Genomic DNA, 16321 nt, shown 5'->3' on the forward strand with positions numbered 1-16321 from the left:
GTGCAGGGAACGAGCGACGGTGATCTAATTTATACGAGGAGAAGCCACTTGAATCTCGGGTTAAACCCGGAGAGCAAGAACAAAGATACCCAATCTGGTCTGCGAAAAAGAGGATTATGGGACACCAATTAATAGATTCTGGTTGTAGATAACGTATATTCGGTAGATGAAGGCTTCTGCTTTGTGGAACTTGTGGAGTGGAGTGATGTCTTTCACTGGCTAGGAGTAAACAGGTAGTTGTATCGTGTTATAAGTCTTGTAAGTAATCTAACTGTAATATCCTATGCTCTCAGCGGATGGTTAAGTTATGGCGCAGCTGTATTTTGCTGGGAAATGTTATGTAACGACAAATTCCTGTAATTGCCAATCGGCTGACAAACTAATTATCATTGTTCGTGCTTCGTACATTGGGCAGAAATTTAGGGGTGGACACGAGCCGAACCGAACTTGTATGGGTCGGTTTGGTTTGGTTTGGTTAAATTTTTCCGAGTTCCAACTCGGGCTCGGACTTACCTCGAACTTAAAAAAATCTTATCGAGCAAGTCTTGATAAAAATTCTTCGAGTTCAAACCCGAGTTTCGAGCTTGTTCGAGCCTTGACTCGATAAACTGATAAACCATATACTACCAACAGGTTCAATAATAAATATATTACTCCGTAATATTTTCTTAATTTAACATTATAATAATATTTTGCTTTGACAAGTTTTGTAAAATATCATCACCTCTTTGTCATTCAATTTATAGTTTAGGCATTGGTGTTAAATGATATACAAATCTCATAAAATATGCATTATTATTTTAAAATTAAGCTTGGACCGAGCACCATTGAGTTTAAGTTTGAGTTTGAATTGTTTAGTTATCGAACCATAAACTTAAGCTCCAACTTAGTTCATTTACAAATGAATCGAGATCGAGCCAAAATTTTGGCGAATCTATTACGAATTGTTCATGAACATTTCTGTTTGTATCCCTCCGAGATAGAATCAAATTAACCCTTGACTTACTTCAGAAGGAATTCTGTGTTTCATTGAGAAAAAAACGGGCTGAATAACTTCATACAAACACTATGCTGAAAATCTGGAACCTTCAATTTGAGACGTATATCAAAGAACATTTCATTAGGTTGCGATTTGCTTAACCTCTTCACATGATAAACACAAAGTAGAGCTAAAATGTTGCTTTGAAGCTCATTTATGGGAAGACTTATGGGAAGGACCAAAAAATTTGTACCAAGGTGGCAACTACGCTAAATCTAATGTCCGAAAAATGTTGTAATATTAGACAAACGCAAGCATGGACAAAATTCTCGAGTATAATGCAGGCTCTGCTGAGGTTCAAGAGTCAGCCTCGTTTTTTTCTAAAGCAATTGTAACACCAACTTCAGCTGGTCGGATAATCCTGTCGTGAAGCGTGTAGCCCGCCTGCATACACCAGAAAATAAACTGATTACTTCAAAGACAGTCATTGCCACTTTGATATCAACAGTACGGCCAGGAGTGACCTTACTTTACCATATACTTCGTATATATTTCTATAAGGCCTACTTGATGACACATTTCAGTACTTTCAGAACAAAACATGCAAATGTTTCATATTTGAGGGTAAATGTTAACAAACAGATCATATGACACAATCAATACTTTCAATGATAGCATTTAACATTCAGATAGCACAGCTTACGATGATTAAATATGTCACTGACTACCTTGAACTCAAAACTAATTCAGCTACACTCAGAATTCAGAAAATACTGCATACTATGCAACAAGCCTATAAATCACGTATGTAAAAAGTTCCACACACGGTAAATAAACCATTAATGAAACACAATTGTTTCAAGGCAGGACAAGCTGTTAAATATCAGGAGTTGCAGAGAGATAGGCTCCGTTTGGGGTTGTGTAAAACATTTTCAGTGCAAAATGATTTTCTATGGAATACATTTTTCAAGGGAAAACACAATTCCAAACTAGTTTCCCTTTGTTTGTTTCCTTAAAATAAAATGGGAGAAGAAGGTGAAGGGAGAGGGAGGCAAGGAGGAAAGGTGGAAAAGTGGTGTCCCTCTCTTTCAAATGGAAAAGGTTTTTCCACCTTTGAGAGAGTTATGGAAAATTGTTTTCCATCCCCTGCCAAAACAAACAACGCAAAATGATTGAAAAGGGAAAAATCGTTTCCATGTAAACGTTTTACACCCTATCAAACGGAGCCATAATTTCAAATGGTCACATACTCACAAATGTTCAAGTTCATGGGAAAATAGTAAACCATTAGACTAGTTAAACATTGTTGAAGAACTCCGATATGCAGATATTACATCATATTAGCTAACAGTTTAAAAAGATGATACTACGCTTTTATATTAATTATAGCTTAGAATACTGGACATTACCTTCAGGACAACAGCGACAGTCTCAGGAGGCTTAGAGTTGTCAGGTACTTGAAATACTGCATTATGCCTGTTTGGGTCAAATTGTTCGTTGGTAGGATCATATTTCTCAATACCAGCTTTTCTGAAAACCTGAAAGAATGATTCACTCTCAGCAGGAACATATTACACATGCAAGGGAGGAAGATCCCTAAACTAATCAAGTCCATACACTCACGTAGTCACGTGAAAACGATCAGAATAACTTAAACTTCATGTTGCAAATGGAGATGGTATACTTAGTCCTAACTTCCCTTTCAGAAAAATGACACAAGTATAACTACAAAGCAAGTAAAATAAAACAAAAGTAAAATATTCAGACATTTGAAGTGAGAATAAAGACATGCATAAATGAGAACTTAAGCAGGGAGAGGTCAGTCGTGATTCAGTGATTTTCATTTTAGGGAATGATTCAATGAAGTTAAAACAAACTAAGATGGTAGGCACAAAAGAAACAAAACTCAATTACTAGATGAATGTGACTTAAAATACTAAATAATTATTAAAATAAGGAAAATTTCCCATAATAATCTAAACGGTTGTTATTCTAGTATAATTCAAACTTCAGAGAATATCACCAAAATACACCCCTATGACCAGTAAACTGTTGAATCGGTTAAGTGTTTTTTCTATTTCTTTCCCTTCAACTCTTCCTTTTCTCTCTCCTCAATGCACCCCCCTTCACTACCACCCTGCCCAGCCACCTGTTCCCCTGTTTCTTGCAAGCCGAACTACCACATCCCTTCCTCACCAGCTCGGCTTCTCAAACCACCACACACCGCAGCAATCACATTATTCTCATATGTATCTCAACCTTCAAAACCAACATAGACCATCACCACCACCCTCCCGATTTGCTTCCTAATTGACGGCAAACTACCTCCATGCACCCCATTTCCGCAAATTCTGGTCTTGCCATAGTGCTCCACCCCACCCATTTCTCACTCACCTTCAGCCCTCTCCCTTTATCCAACGTCCACCATTGCACTGTACCGGGATGCCCCTGATTGACACATTGACACATCAAAAGAGTCGCAGCTGTGCTTAATCAGTAGCGATAAGAAAACATGAGAGAAAATGAGCTTCGCGAAAGTGAAGGGGAGCTGAGCTCTAGCGTGGGAAGGAGTGAGGAAAAGGACTTGTTTCGAATGGAGATGGTGGATTGGGGCTGAAACATGGCTGGGTTAAGGTCGTGCAATGAGGAAGAATGATGGGCAGGTGAGAAGGGATAATGAGAGGAGGGAGAAAATCACATTTTCTTTATAAATGTATTTTAAAAAAAAATCACCATGTGCACGTGGCCTAAAAACTTGCTAAATCAATTTGTTTAGGTCATTGGATAATTTTGGGAAGGTACCCTTGCTGTGGAGTATAAAAGAATAACCCTTACTTGAGACTGTTATGGACAATCCCCATATTTCGGATTATTCATGTGTTTCCTTAGAAATATTACCTCTGCAAGCTGCTTGTCGGTCATTTCTACACCTTCTAGCAGTGTTTTTAAAAGTGGCATTGCTCCAACTGTATCCTGCGATACATCAATTTTTTTGAGACTCTCTCTGGTAACAGAAGCTGCTCTGCCAAGGTTGTCTGCAACATCCAATAGATTTTTCGCAAAACTCTGCAGTAAGAACCGACAATGTGACGCAAATGCATTTCAGAAGAGCTATCAGGGGAAATGAGTAGAAACCAGCTTCCAAATATTAGACACAAACCTGCACGGCAAACTTCTTTGAATTCTCCGCATCACGTCGCGTGCGTTCCATGACATTCTCCATTTCAGCATAACTACGAAGAAATTTATCTTTAAATTCAGCAAACTCTTTCTGTTTGTTCTCCAGGACTTCCTCCTTCTCCAGCACAATTTTCACCAGATCTTCTCTGGAAAGGTCATCCATGTCTCCCTCGGAATCTGAATCAGAAAAGGCAGTTCTTTTAGTGCCCCGTCTTTGTCTTTTGACAGACTGAGACGTTGGCTGTGAATCTGAACTAGAACCAGCTTTTGGACTTTGCACAGAAGTCTCACCTTCTGTGGAAGACCCTTCTCCTGCTTGCTTTGAAGCATCAGCACCACCGTTATTTCCCTTTTTCTCTGTAGGTGTCCCCTGCTCTTGCTCAGGGGATGCAAAGGTTGACATTCCACAATTCTTGAAAGCAACAACGCTACGTAGTCCATTACGCAAATGAGATGCCTATCCAAAATGAATAATATAGCTTTATGTTTTATTACAAGAAACAAAGACTTAAGAAGCAAGGACAAGATTAGCATGCATTATCAAGAATGAAAACAAAATTGCACAAATCTATCATCTAGAATTGTGTAGAGAGGTCCATATCAGACAAAGTCTTAAACTTCTCAATTCTCACTTTCAAAACTCGCTACAATGGTGTGAGGAAAAGCCGACTTCACAACTCACAAGTACTATAAGTCAGATACCAGTAGCACTGCTATCAAACACGGACGCCTAATATCCAAATTTTTCCAAGGGAGATAAGGCCATAATCTATAAGCCCACTACTGTTCTTGATGGATAATCCATTAAAAACTCTTTCGAGAAGTCCCAATAACTTAAAAGCTCTAGCAGTTGGTTCCAAAGGGGAAGACTTGTTGTCATAGTAATATTCAAGATTTTCAAACAAGAAAAGCTGGACCACAGAAATAAGGCAAGATAAAACCCCCAAAAAGCCAAAATACAGATATGTTTTACAAATGTAAATAAATAGTAATTTAAGGCATGTACAAGACAAGAAATCTTAAGCTAAATAACAACCTCCAAAAGAGAATGTCAATATAACAAGGGAGTAGAAACTGCTTCAGAAAATAAATTTTTAAAACTAAAAGGAATCTAATATAGTACAAATCTACAGTCACTCTCAATTTGAATTATCATTAAGTCCTACATGGCTACATTATGTCTGCAATCCTATGGAGTCTAGCAAAGGTTTAGCTATCAACCGTGGAGAACTCCAAACCTTAGGCCCTCTGGGATAAACAGATTAACAGAATACCCCATAAAAAGAGAGGCAAGGGAAAGAACCGAGGTCACTCTAATGATCATATGTTCATCATAAGGCGCACAAAAAAGTCACAAACTACCATTGAAGAACAAAACGCAAAGCAGGGGATACAATGAGAATGGAGAATGCCAATTAGCAAATGCATAATATCAGTAACCAAATTCAGCCGCAACAGTCACCGCAGCAACCCAGCTGGATTGTTCATTGGCAGGGTAAAGTTGCATTACCGTGGAATTTTTCCTCGTTACCCAGGCAATAAATGAATGGAAGATCTTCGATATATTTATCTGGGCACCAATAAACAGGGAATTCTTCAGTATCCCCAGCAAGCAGTCAATCCTTAATGTGTAACCAACTTTTCCCTTTAATAGTCCAAGCCAAAACAAGCTCATCTCAACGCAACTTAAGGTGTGAAAACTTACATTGAAGAGCAATAGAGTAAAGAAGGAAAATTATAAGAATGGGGAGGGTCGGTTAGCAGATCAATAACATTGGTAACCGAATTGGTCATAGAAAATATAATGCATCTGGTAGGATTTGTCCTTACAGGTCAGATAGTGGCAGGCTGGCAGCTTACTAGCTTGAGCAACAACAAGAGGGGAATCGGTTACTCTCTGGATAGAGGATATTAGAGACAGAAATTATGAAGAAAACCATCATACGCAATTTACTACCATCTACAAAACAGGCTAATAGACTAATACAAAGTATGCATCCTTATTAGGCAACCTATTGGCCCCAACCCCTAACAACACCCAAAAAGGACAAAGAAAGTCATATTCTCCTTATTTTCCCTTGTTTTTCAACTCTTTTAGTGCATAAATTGTTACTCTCTTCATTCCACTTTAATAGGCCACTTCACATAACTATTACGTAGTAAGTTATGTTCAAACTTTCTCAAATTATTCTTACTTTTGTAGGATTCGATCCAAAATATCATAATAAGATGTTTGTTCTCAACAGTTGTAAAAATTACCAAGGATAAATATGGTACTCCAAAGATATTCGTTAACTATGACCTCTAATCAAATGTAGTAGTGGGATGGAGAGAGTATTATCTAACAGTCAAGCTATTTAGAAATTTTTAAATTAATTAACATATCCTGCAAAATAGTGCTATCCAAGTCCCACAATTTTGGGACCAAATTTCACGAAAAATTGCCCCAAATTGACAAATAACTCGAGAATAAGTTTAGTATCAAGATATGTATATATTTGTAAAAATAATGAAGACTATCGAAATTCCTAACACTTATTTTCAATCCATTCATGCAAAATAACACCTCGATTTTAAAACTTGAAAATTGGAACTTAGGCAATGATCTTGCTTTATTAACCAGAATAGGCCCAAAAAACATTTCATAAAACAAATCCATCAATTTAATTAGAAACTGGAACATGATCACAAATTTTAGCTATGTATGCACAGAATTAGCAAGTGAAAACTTGGAGTTCAAATCATCGAGGTTAATCTGCTTAAAACACTAATCTTGCTGTTTATAAATATCACAGAATTCGCAAATAAAATCTTGAAAAACAAACCCATCAATTTAAACAAAAATTGGAACATTAAAGATCATAAATGTAGCTAAATATGCATATAATCAGCACGAAAAACATAAAAGTCAATTCATTTAGGCTAAACCCTTAAACCCTAGAAAAACCCTTCCCAACAAAATCTAACCGAACAACAAACCCAATTAACATAACTTAAAACCACAAAAAATCATCAAAACGACGGTAAAATACCTTGCTGGAAACTTCGGAACGAGAATGGAAATGATTACATAGGAGAGAGAAAGAATAATTGGGATGATGAACAGGAGAAGCAGGAGAGAGAAGGTAACCCCGACACTGAGTCAGATTTGTTCTTGACGCTCTTCCCAAAACCCTAGTGAGTGACATCTTCGACGCTTCGAGACGCAGAAATCTAGAGAGAGATGGAGGTTTGATGAATTGAATTGGTGGAGAGGGGAGGCAGGGGAAAGGAAATTGTCTGAAGGTTAGAGAAGGTTCTTGGAGAAGAAGCAATAGAGGGGAATGAAACGCGTCGGAATAGGGTAAAGCTCGTCGTTTGGGAGTTGATTTTGAGAATTTGTCAATTTGGTAGATGGACTACGTGGGAAGTTCTGAGACGTGTGTGAGGGTTTTAGAAGGGTTTTGCAATTCTGAGATGTTTCAAAAATCAAAATGGCTAAGCCAAATAGTCAAAAATCAAATCTAGGTTCGGGTATTTCATAGTACGAAATATAATTAAAATTAGTTTTTGGTTCGGCCGACTTCCCAGTTACTATATTGAACATCATATATTGTGATTTTCATTATTTAAAATTTTGATGTATATCATACACTTAGATATCCAAGTTATACTTACTCCGTTCCGCAATAGATACATCGTTTCTCTTTTTGACACTATCATTAACTAACTTTGACAATTATTTTTTCACATTATGTAAAAATAAACATAGTCAAGTGAGATCTTGTTAAATACGTATCAATGTGATGATTTCAAATATCAATTTTTTATAATTTTTACTTACACGCAATTATAGATATTAATGTTCAAAGAAGCATGTTAAGATACGTGGAAAAAAAAATGATGCATTTATTGCGAAACGGAGGAAGTATGTATTCATGTGCAATAAAGATCATATTCAATGAGTGGCTAAGATGGTAAGTTATCAACTTTACATGTGACAAGACCCAAGTGTGATTCTTATAGGAAGAAATTTTTGATATGCTATATATTCTTTGCTAAAGAGACGATGTGGAGTTCTACATGACACGTATACATTATTAGAGACACTTTAATTTACTGGTTGTCGCGCGCACGGTCCCCAAGATATAAAAATCACCGATGTAAATAAGTTCCAAGTCACGACCCACGATCCCTTGATTTAATTATTTGGTAGATGCATAAGATGTAGAATAAGACATATTAATTACATGATGTAGTTTTAAAATTCTTTTACTCGTAAATATTGCAAACACGGATTTAATAGATGAAAGAAAAATGTATGCACTTGCATAACTTAGGTTCCTTAGTGTTTCACAAATAAAATATCTATATAAAACTATTATCCGATGGATTTAACTAATAAAATTGTAGTTGATGAATTGAACAACGAAAAGGCACCCTTCCAAGCTACATAAGATTATAGCTTACCAATGTTAGTATTGGAAGAGTAACTAACTTGGAGGGGTTGTACTACTCAAATCGTTGTGGGCCCGTGTGGCTTTGAGAGGTTGCATACCAAACTAAATTACAAGTGAATAGATAAATGATTAAATGTACTCCACATCGGGAGCTCCGCCCATTGAATCTCGCTGATCGACGAACAAAGTATATCAAGGGGTATTTTTGTAAATAAAATGTCAAAATATACTATTTGAATATTAAATACGGATTTTTCATGAAATACCCCCGAGTTTTTTCATAATTCACCCATCAAGTTTCAATAATTCATAAAATACCCTTTTTTCAATACTTAATACCCCAACTACCCTAGTGACGCCATCAACCACAATTTAACCCACTAACCCCCAATTAACTCACCCATTAACCCGTTTCCCCCCTTTTTCTTTCTCTCCCCCCCTTTCTTCTTCCCTGGCCTTTTCTCTTCTCCATGGCTGCCCCCTTCCACTATCTTCCCAGATCCCCAATTGACCACCACCACCAACGTTTTCGACGCCCTCACAACTCAAATCTTTGTTTAGGTTTGTTGAAAATCTTGCTCACTGCCATTCCCGTCTCCTTTTCACCACCCATTCTAATAGATTCATAATCAAACTCCCTCATCCAGTCCTCCATATAATTCCCCGGTCTTCCTCTTCCCTCTAAACATGCCGCCACGCCTGAACATGTCACCCCCAGCTTGTCGCCGCCTAAATCTGCAACCCATCGTGTCCAGCGCTAATACTTAGAATAGATCTAGAAAATTTCCACCCAATTTTTTTAAATTTCAATTTCAACTCTATTCTTTCAAAATTCAGCACAACAATGGCGGAAGAAGACGAACAACATCAATCACATCCACAAAACGCTTCGTCGCTAGGGCTAACACTCATATCAGTTGTGAATAAGCTGCAAGATATATATATGCTCACAGTCATGTGTATTGATTTAGGGGAAAACATAAAAACAAAAAATTGATAACAAAAGGCAAAATTAGAGCGATAATTGGAAGGACATTGATTTGGGGAGGAATCGATTTCAATGTTCTTTCAAAGAAAATCAGAGTTGGGGGAAGAAGAATGGTTCCAGAAATTGACATTGAAGAAGAGTAAAAGAAAAAAGAAATGGGTGGGTTAATGGGTTAATGGATGGGTTGATTAAGGAGTTAATTAAAGGGTTATTTAGGGATTAGTGAGTTTATTAGACGTTAATGAAATACGTCGTTTATTATTTGGTGTATTAAGTATTGAAATAGGGGTAGTTGGGGTATTAAGTATTGAAATAGGGGTATTTTATGTATTATTGAAACTTGATGGACATTTCGTGAATTACGGCAAAACTCGGGGGTATTTCATGAAAAAATCGATTGGTTTATTATAGGGTTAATGATGTCATTAAAAGTATTTGGTTTATTAAGTATTGAATTAGGGGTAGTTGGGATATTAAGTATTGAAATAAGGGTATTTTATGAATTATTGAAACTTGATGGGCGTTTGGTGAATTATGGCAAAACTCGGGGGTATTTAATGAAAATTCCTATTAAACATACAATGACTGTTATAATAAAATTATTTGTTTTTAAAAGAAAAAAATATCAATTAGACTACATATGAAATTTTTAAATTAAATACTCCCTCCATTCCTAAATGATCTTCCTGTTTGGTGTTTGGGGTGAAAAATAAGAAAATGGAATCTTGTAATGATTGGGTGTAAGAGTAATGATTGAATGTAAGAGAAAATAATAAAGAAATGAAAAAAAGTAATAAAGAAATGAAAGAGAGAGAAGATATGTTTATTAAAGTAATAAAAAATCATAAAATTGGGGTTGGGTGGGTGGATGGGGAAATGTGAATGAATTAAATAAGGGATGGTGGGGAAATTTATGGTAAAAAGTCATGTCCAAAAATAGAAACCGGAAGATCAAATAGGAATGACATTTATAGAAACAGGAAGATCAAACAGGAATGGAGGGAGTATTATTTTAGGCAAATTTGCCAAAAAAGACATTTTATAACTCAAATTTTACGAGAAATGACCTTGTATAATTTATTTATTTTGTTAAATCACACCTTAATGTAAATTTTTTTGCAAGAAAGGACCTAAGGTAAGTTTCCGGCATTGACTGGGCTTTTCCGGCCATTAACTTGCACGTGAGCAGCACGTGTGGCTTAAGTTGGCTAAAGACTGATTTTCCCGAGTCTTGAATTTTCAAACTTGATTTTTTTTCGATTTTTTTTTTCAACTTTAGGTTTTAAAGTTTAGAATTTTGTAGGAAAATTGGGTGTGGTTAGCAAAATAAAGCCACACGTGCAAGTCAATGGTCGGAAAAACTCAGTCAATGCCGGAAACTTACTTTTGGTTGTCTTTCGAAAAAAAAAATCCATTAAGGTGTGAGTTCACAATTTTTTTTTATATATATAATTATCTCAATTTTATTTTACATTAAGGTGTGAATATTTCACAATAATAAATTATATAAGGTCGAAATTTTAGGAGCGATTTCCTTCAATATTGCATAAAGATCCAATAATTCCCTATATACGTTACTTTCTAAGTTATTTCCCACCATACTGAAGGAAATAATGCCCTTGGTCCAAGTATGCATTCAATGATAAGTCTAATATATGCGGTTCAGTATTAATTAACAAGTTAATAATTCAGTGAGATCAAGTGAGCTGAATGCCTAGCTAGAGGCCGCTTCAGTTCAAGTGGAATTAATGATATTAATCCACAGCTTACTCTTGACTGAACCCGTAGGGTCACACAAATAGTACGTAAACGGATCAAGTATTTAATGGCATTAAATACTCCATCTATGGATATTCGGAATCGACGGATCTTGGTTTCAGTGGGAGCTGAGATCGTCACAGGCAAGAAATGAATACTCCGGAAACGATGATATTGCCGGAAACGGAAATATGGATCGTATCGGAAATATAAATATTATCCAAGTCGTAGATGTTGCCGGAAACGGAAACATGGTACGTATCGGAAAATATTATCGGAAATGGAAATATTGCCGGAATCGGAAATATTGCCGGAAACGGAAATATTGTCAGAATCGGAAATATTATTGGAATCGGAAAATAATTCCGGAAACGGAAATATTAAATATTTGTTCGAAACGGAAATTGATTCCGGAATCGGAAATATTAAATATTGTTCGTATCGGAAATGAATTCCGGAATCGGGAATTTAATCGGAAGCGTATCGTACGAATTAGCATCGGACGAGGCCCGCTAGACGAAGGCCCAGCACGAAGCCAGGCCATCGCCCAGCGAGCCAACACGCACCATCGCATGCCAAGCCTCGACCAGGCCCAGCGCAAGGCCAGGCCCAGCCAAGGCCTGGGGCGCGCGCGCGAGAGCACAGCAGTGGGCCGAACGCTGTGCGCCTAGCGTGGGCCGCAAGGCTTGCGCGGGTGTACGGTGCTCATGCAATGCTTGTGCGGGAATCCTAAAGCAATCGGGATTCGAAATATGATTAAATCCTAAAACTATTAGATAATGATTATTTAATTAGAGTCCTAGTAGGATTATAATTAAATAAATTAGTATCCTAATAGGATTCCAAAACCTTTTCCATAACTCTATAAATAGGTGCCTAGGGTCACATATTTACATAGATTATTCAAGTATTCAAAGTGAGTTTTTGAGAGAAAAATTCAGTCACATACCTTGCCTAAAAGTGCCGAAATTATTAGTACCTTGAGGGCGATTCTAGTTGGTCAATCTTAAGGCGGATCCGGACGTGCTGTGGACTATCTACGGAGGGACGACACTTGGAGTCCTAAAGACTTGTTCTTGTTCGGTTCGGGCGCAGCTAGGGAAGGCACGCAACAAAGAGTATGCATCTAAACTATGCTAAATGATTATGTGTAAATAATATGTATTCCTGGCTAAATGGTTTTTCCGCATGATTTATGAATTGTCATATGTATCATAACCTAACAGTGGTATAAAGAGCCACTTATTATTTTCATAATCTAAATTGCATGAACATGGTTAAATATTACAAATTTGCAAGAATTAAAAAGGGTGATTAATTTTCGTAATTGTTAATTAATTGCAAATTGCGTTTATTTAATTATACGTACGCAGTTTTTCGGCAGTTTCTTCGTTACTCATCCAAATCGAGTGATTTTTGTGTCAATTCCGCATGTAAAAGGCATTCTAAAAATTTGACAAAAATAGAATTTTTCTGCCGAACCCAGAATTCTCAAATTCGAAGCCTAACTATAACTTTTCGAAGGTTTTAGTTTTTCGAATGCAAAATTTCTTAAATTTAAGATGTTAAATTAAATATTTGCGATTCTTGTTGATAAATCTTGAATTTTTGATTGACCTACTGTATATGTTTAACAAGTTTGAATGCCTAGCCTTGTTAATTATGCAATCTAATTTGTAATTATGATTAATTTGTTGAAAATTAGAATAATTTAGAATTAATTTGATTTTCATAATTAATTATAATTTAATTAGATACCTATGATTAAAAACCACCATAAAAATTGTAAATTTATGTTAAATTTTAAATTTTTATGACCTAGACTTGAATCCATGTTAATCGGAAATCAATTGAATAATAAATTTTCGATTTTTTCGCCCTAAAATTATGAAATTAATATTATTTATTAATTTGTCATTAATTTTAAATATAAATTTTTTAAATTTTATGCGATTCGTTCATATAACTTGCACGCACAAAGCAATGGACGCTACGTGTTACCCTTAAGGGGTGTTGTATAGTGCGGGCATGTGACGACGAGCAAGGGAGCTCGTCGCCCATGCGGCACGAATGCAATGAGCAAGGGCATGGTGCACGAGCACAAGGCAGCAGCCCTGCCTTGTGTCGTGGGCTATGAGCAATGGACGAATGGGCATGGGCGAAGGCAAGGCACGGCAGTCGCGTGTGGGCAGCAAGCGAGCTGCGCCACAACGCGCACTGCCCCGCGCAAGCGCGCGCAGCCTCGCGAGCAGCGAGCGCAAGCTCGCGTGCCACGAATGCTGCGCCCAGCGTCGATGCCGCGCGCAGCGAGCGCTGGCCCGCACCAAGCGAGCGCTAGCGAGCGCGCACAGCATGCGCTGGCGAGTGCACGAAGCGAGCGCTGGCCCGCGTGCAGCGAGCGCTAGCGAGCGCGCGCAGCGAGCACATGCTCGCGTGCATCGAGCGCTGGCGCGCGCGCAGCGAGCACCAGCTCGCGCGATGGCTTGCGAAGGGTAGAAGCAGCAGCTATGCGACGCAGCGCATGGGCTGCGCGCACATGGCCAGCGATGGCTGTGTGCGTGTGGCCCATGGGCGTGTGATGCGTGAGGTGTTTGCGTTGCGATTAGATCGTTTTGAAATTTTAATTTGAAATTTTCAGTTTACGTAATTTTAATTAATTTTAAAATTAATAATTTAAATTATTTTCTTGGATTTTAATTTTGAATATTGTAATTATAATAAATTTTATTTATTCTAATTATTTTACTAAAATTAAAATCATGAATTAATTTAAATACGACTGAAATTAAATTAAACTTTTTGGATTCAATTATAAATTTATATGAGCTTTAAATTTTAATTAAATTTGTATGTTTCCGGTTAGACTAGAAATACATTTTTATGTTTAAAATTAGTAAAGCATATGAATTTATTGGTTTAAGTGGGAGCCCTTTTAGTCATAAAGTCTTGATTAGGTCTACAAATCCTTAAGGTTAAAACAACTTGATTAGAATTAATAAGGACTGAATAATTGGTAGATTATTGGTGCCCTTGATTAATTGCTGCAAATGTTTACGTGATGCATAATGTGTTTTACTAACCAGCTATGTGGGCCATTCATGATAATGAATGGGTGAATGGTATATATTGTATATGTACTGTTTTGCAGGTTATGAAGTGACTAGTATGGCCCAAATAGGATAGAAAATATGGTCTGCGTACCATTAATTTGAATGTAATTGGTCTAAAGTACCAAAGTCGTTTTTTAATTCAAATATGGTCTGCGTACCATCAAATAGTTGTAATTAGTTTTAATTATAGCTTATTCTATTTGAAGAAAATGGTGCCTCCCACGGAGATTTTCAAGACGGACTTTGAAGTTAAAGCTTCAAGATGAAGTCGGGCCATACTAGATCACATTTATCTTATGCATGTTTTAAGTTATTTATTGCTTTTAAATATGTCTTAAAATGCATGAGATCAAAAGCTTGATTATGTTGCATGATTAAGGATTTTAGTTCACTTAAAATCTAACCAACATAGTAAGAGCCTTAAGTTCCAAACTTAAAAAAAATTGAGTTAAAAGGTGCCATGCCAAAATATACACTTGCTTGGATATCCTTTACATCAATCTAGTAATAGTTTTCGCTCAGCGAGGTGTTACTTATTGGTCCTAAAGGGGCAAGGTACACAAATAATTGTGAGTACATGTTAGTTTTGGTGAAACTCAACGATATAAGTAAGGAGTCCTTTTATGTCGTGGCAAAATCGATAGGTTTACCTAATAAGTTCTTAGACGTACCTATCAACCAAGAATAGTTTCTAGACTATTAGCAAAAGGCTTTTGCTTACCTAAGATGTTTTAGGATTAAGTTGACAAACTGTGCTTAATTCTTCAATGATTTTAGGATCTTGGAATCATTTTATTCACACCTGCCGGAACACATAACTTGAATAAAATGCTTAATAAACATTAAATTATGCATGTATGCTAGAATTTAAGTTTATTAAGAGAAACTGTGAATGGTTATTTATTTGTTTATTCTTTTCAATTGTAGTTTTAAATATGGCAAACAACAATCAAAACATCATCATAGGTTCTGAGCTTATGGTCAAGCTGAACCTGGCAAATTTTCTTGAATGGGAAGCTAAGCTGGTTGAAATAGTCAAACTCAATGGACTTGAGTATGTACTGTCACATCCCATGCCAAGCTACTATGCCAGAGACATGACCCCTGAGAGATTTTACGCCTGGGATGCGGATCTCAAAAAGGTTATGAGTCTCATGCTGAACAATATCCCTGATGATTGGGCTAGAAGGTTTGTAGCCTATGAACCTTTTACGCTCATCAAGAATCTGAGGGATATCTGTCGTGGAAGCACGGAGGACAGGGACCTGAACGTCCATGAGTTGATTGAATCAATGTCTGGTCTAAAGGTTAGTTCTCCCAACAGGTGTTATAGGATGGAGGTCCAAGAAATACATGTTCAGCTCCTTCGCACTAAACAGAGGGTAGGCGTCCCACTGAGGTTCCATGTGGATCTTATGCGTTCATACTTTGATCGCCTAAGTCTACTAGGAACACCAATAAGCGAAAGGATGGCAGTCTCTATCTTGCTCAATTCACTACACAGTGGGTTTGGTCGCTTCAAGCAACTATACCTAAGTGAACCAAGAGAAGAAACAGTTGCAGAATTTGTTCACCTTGTCAGAAAGGCTGAAATAATACTGGACTGTGAAGCCAAAGATTTACTCAAGGCTAGAAGCAGATCGTTTAAGAAAGGTGGAAAGTCCAAGGGCAATGCTAAATCAAAGCAGGACAAGTCCACATCAAGCTGTCTTTATTGTGATGGAATAGGCCATTACAAAAGAGAATGTCCAAAGCTAAAGGAAGATCAGAAGAACGGAACAGTCGTTCCATCTTCAGGTATTTTCGTTATAGACTGTATACTTGCTAATTCAACTTCTTGGGTATTAGATACAGGTTGTGGCTCACA

At 37.1% G+C, this 16321-nt stretch overlaps 1 protein-coding gene across 3 annotated transcripts; it reads right to left on the minus strand.

Moving 5' to 3' along the window:
- Positions 1-1092: 1092 nt before the first annotated feature.
- On the minus strand, positions 1093-7540 carry LOC110788693 (grpE protein homolog 2, mitochondrial). 3 transcript variants are annotated; one of them, XM_021993333.2, is made up of 7 exons: positions 7192-7539; positions 5670-5729; positions 4451-4616; positions 4140-4336; positions 3878-4045; positions 2389-2517; positions 1093-1423 (listed from the first exon to the last, which is right to left on the minus strand). In XM_021993333.2, exons 1-7 carry the CDS (start codon positions 7345-7347, stop codon positions 1337-1339), a joined length of 963 nt encoding a protein of 320 aa, XP_021849025.1. In that variant the 5' UTR covers positions 7348-7539; the 3' UTR covers positions 1093-1336. The 3 variants fall into 3 exon arrangements, with proteins under 3 accessions (XP_021849025.1, XP_056697490.1, XP_021849024.1); XM_056841512.1 differs by lacking the exon at positions 5670-5729 and having other exon boundaries at positions 7192-7530; XM_021993332.2 differs by lacking the exon at positions 5670-5729 and having other exon boundaries at positions 4140-4616; positions 7192-7540.
- Positions 7541-16321: the final 8781 nt, after the last annotated feature.

Source organism: Spinacia oleracea, chromosome 4, assembly GCF_020520425.1.
Source record: "Spinacia oleracea cultivar Varoflay chromosome 4, BTI_SOV_V1, whole genome shotgun sequence".
In the NCBI taxonomy this organism is placed as follows: Eukaryota; Viridiplantae; Streptophyta; class Magnoliopsida; order Caryophyllales; family Amaranthaceae; genus Spinacia; species Spinacia oleracea.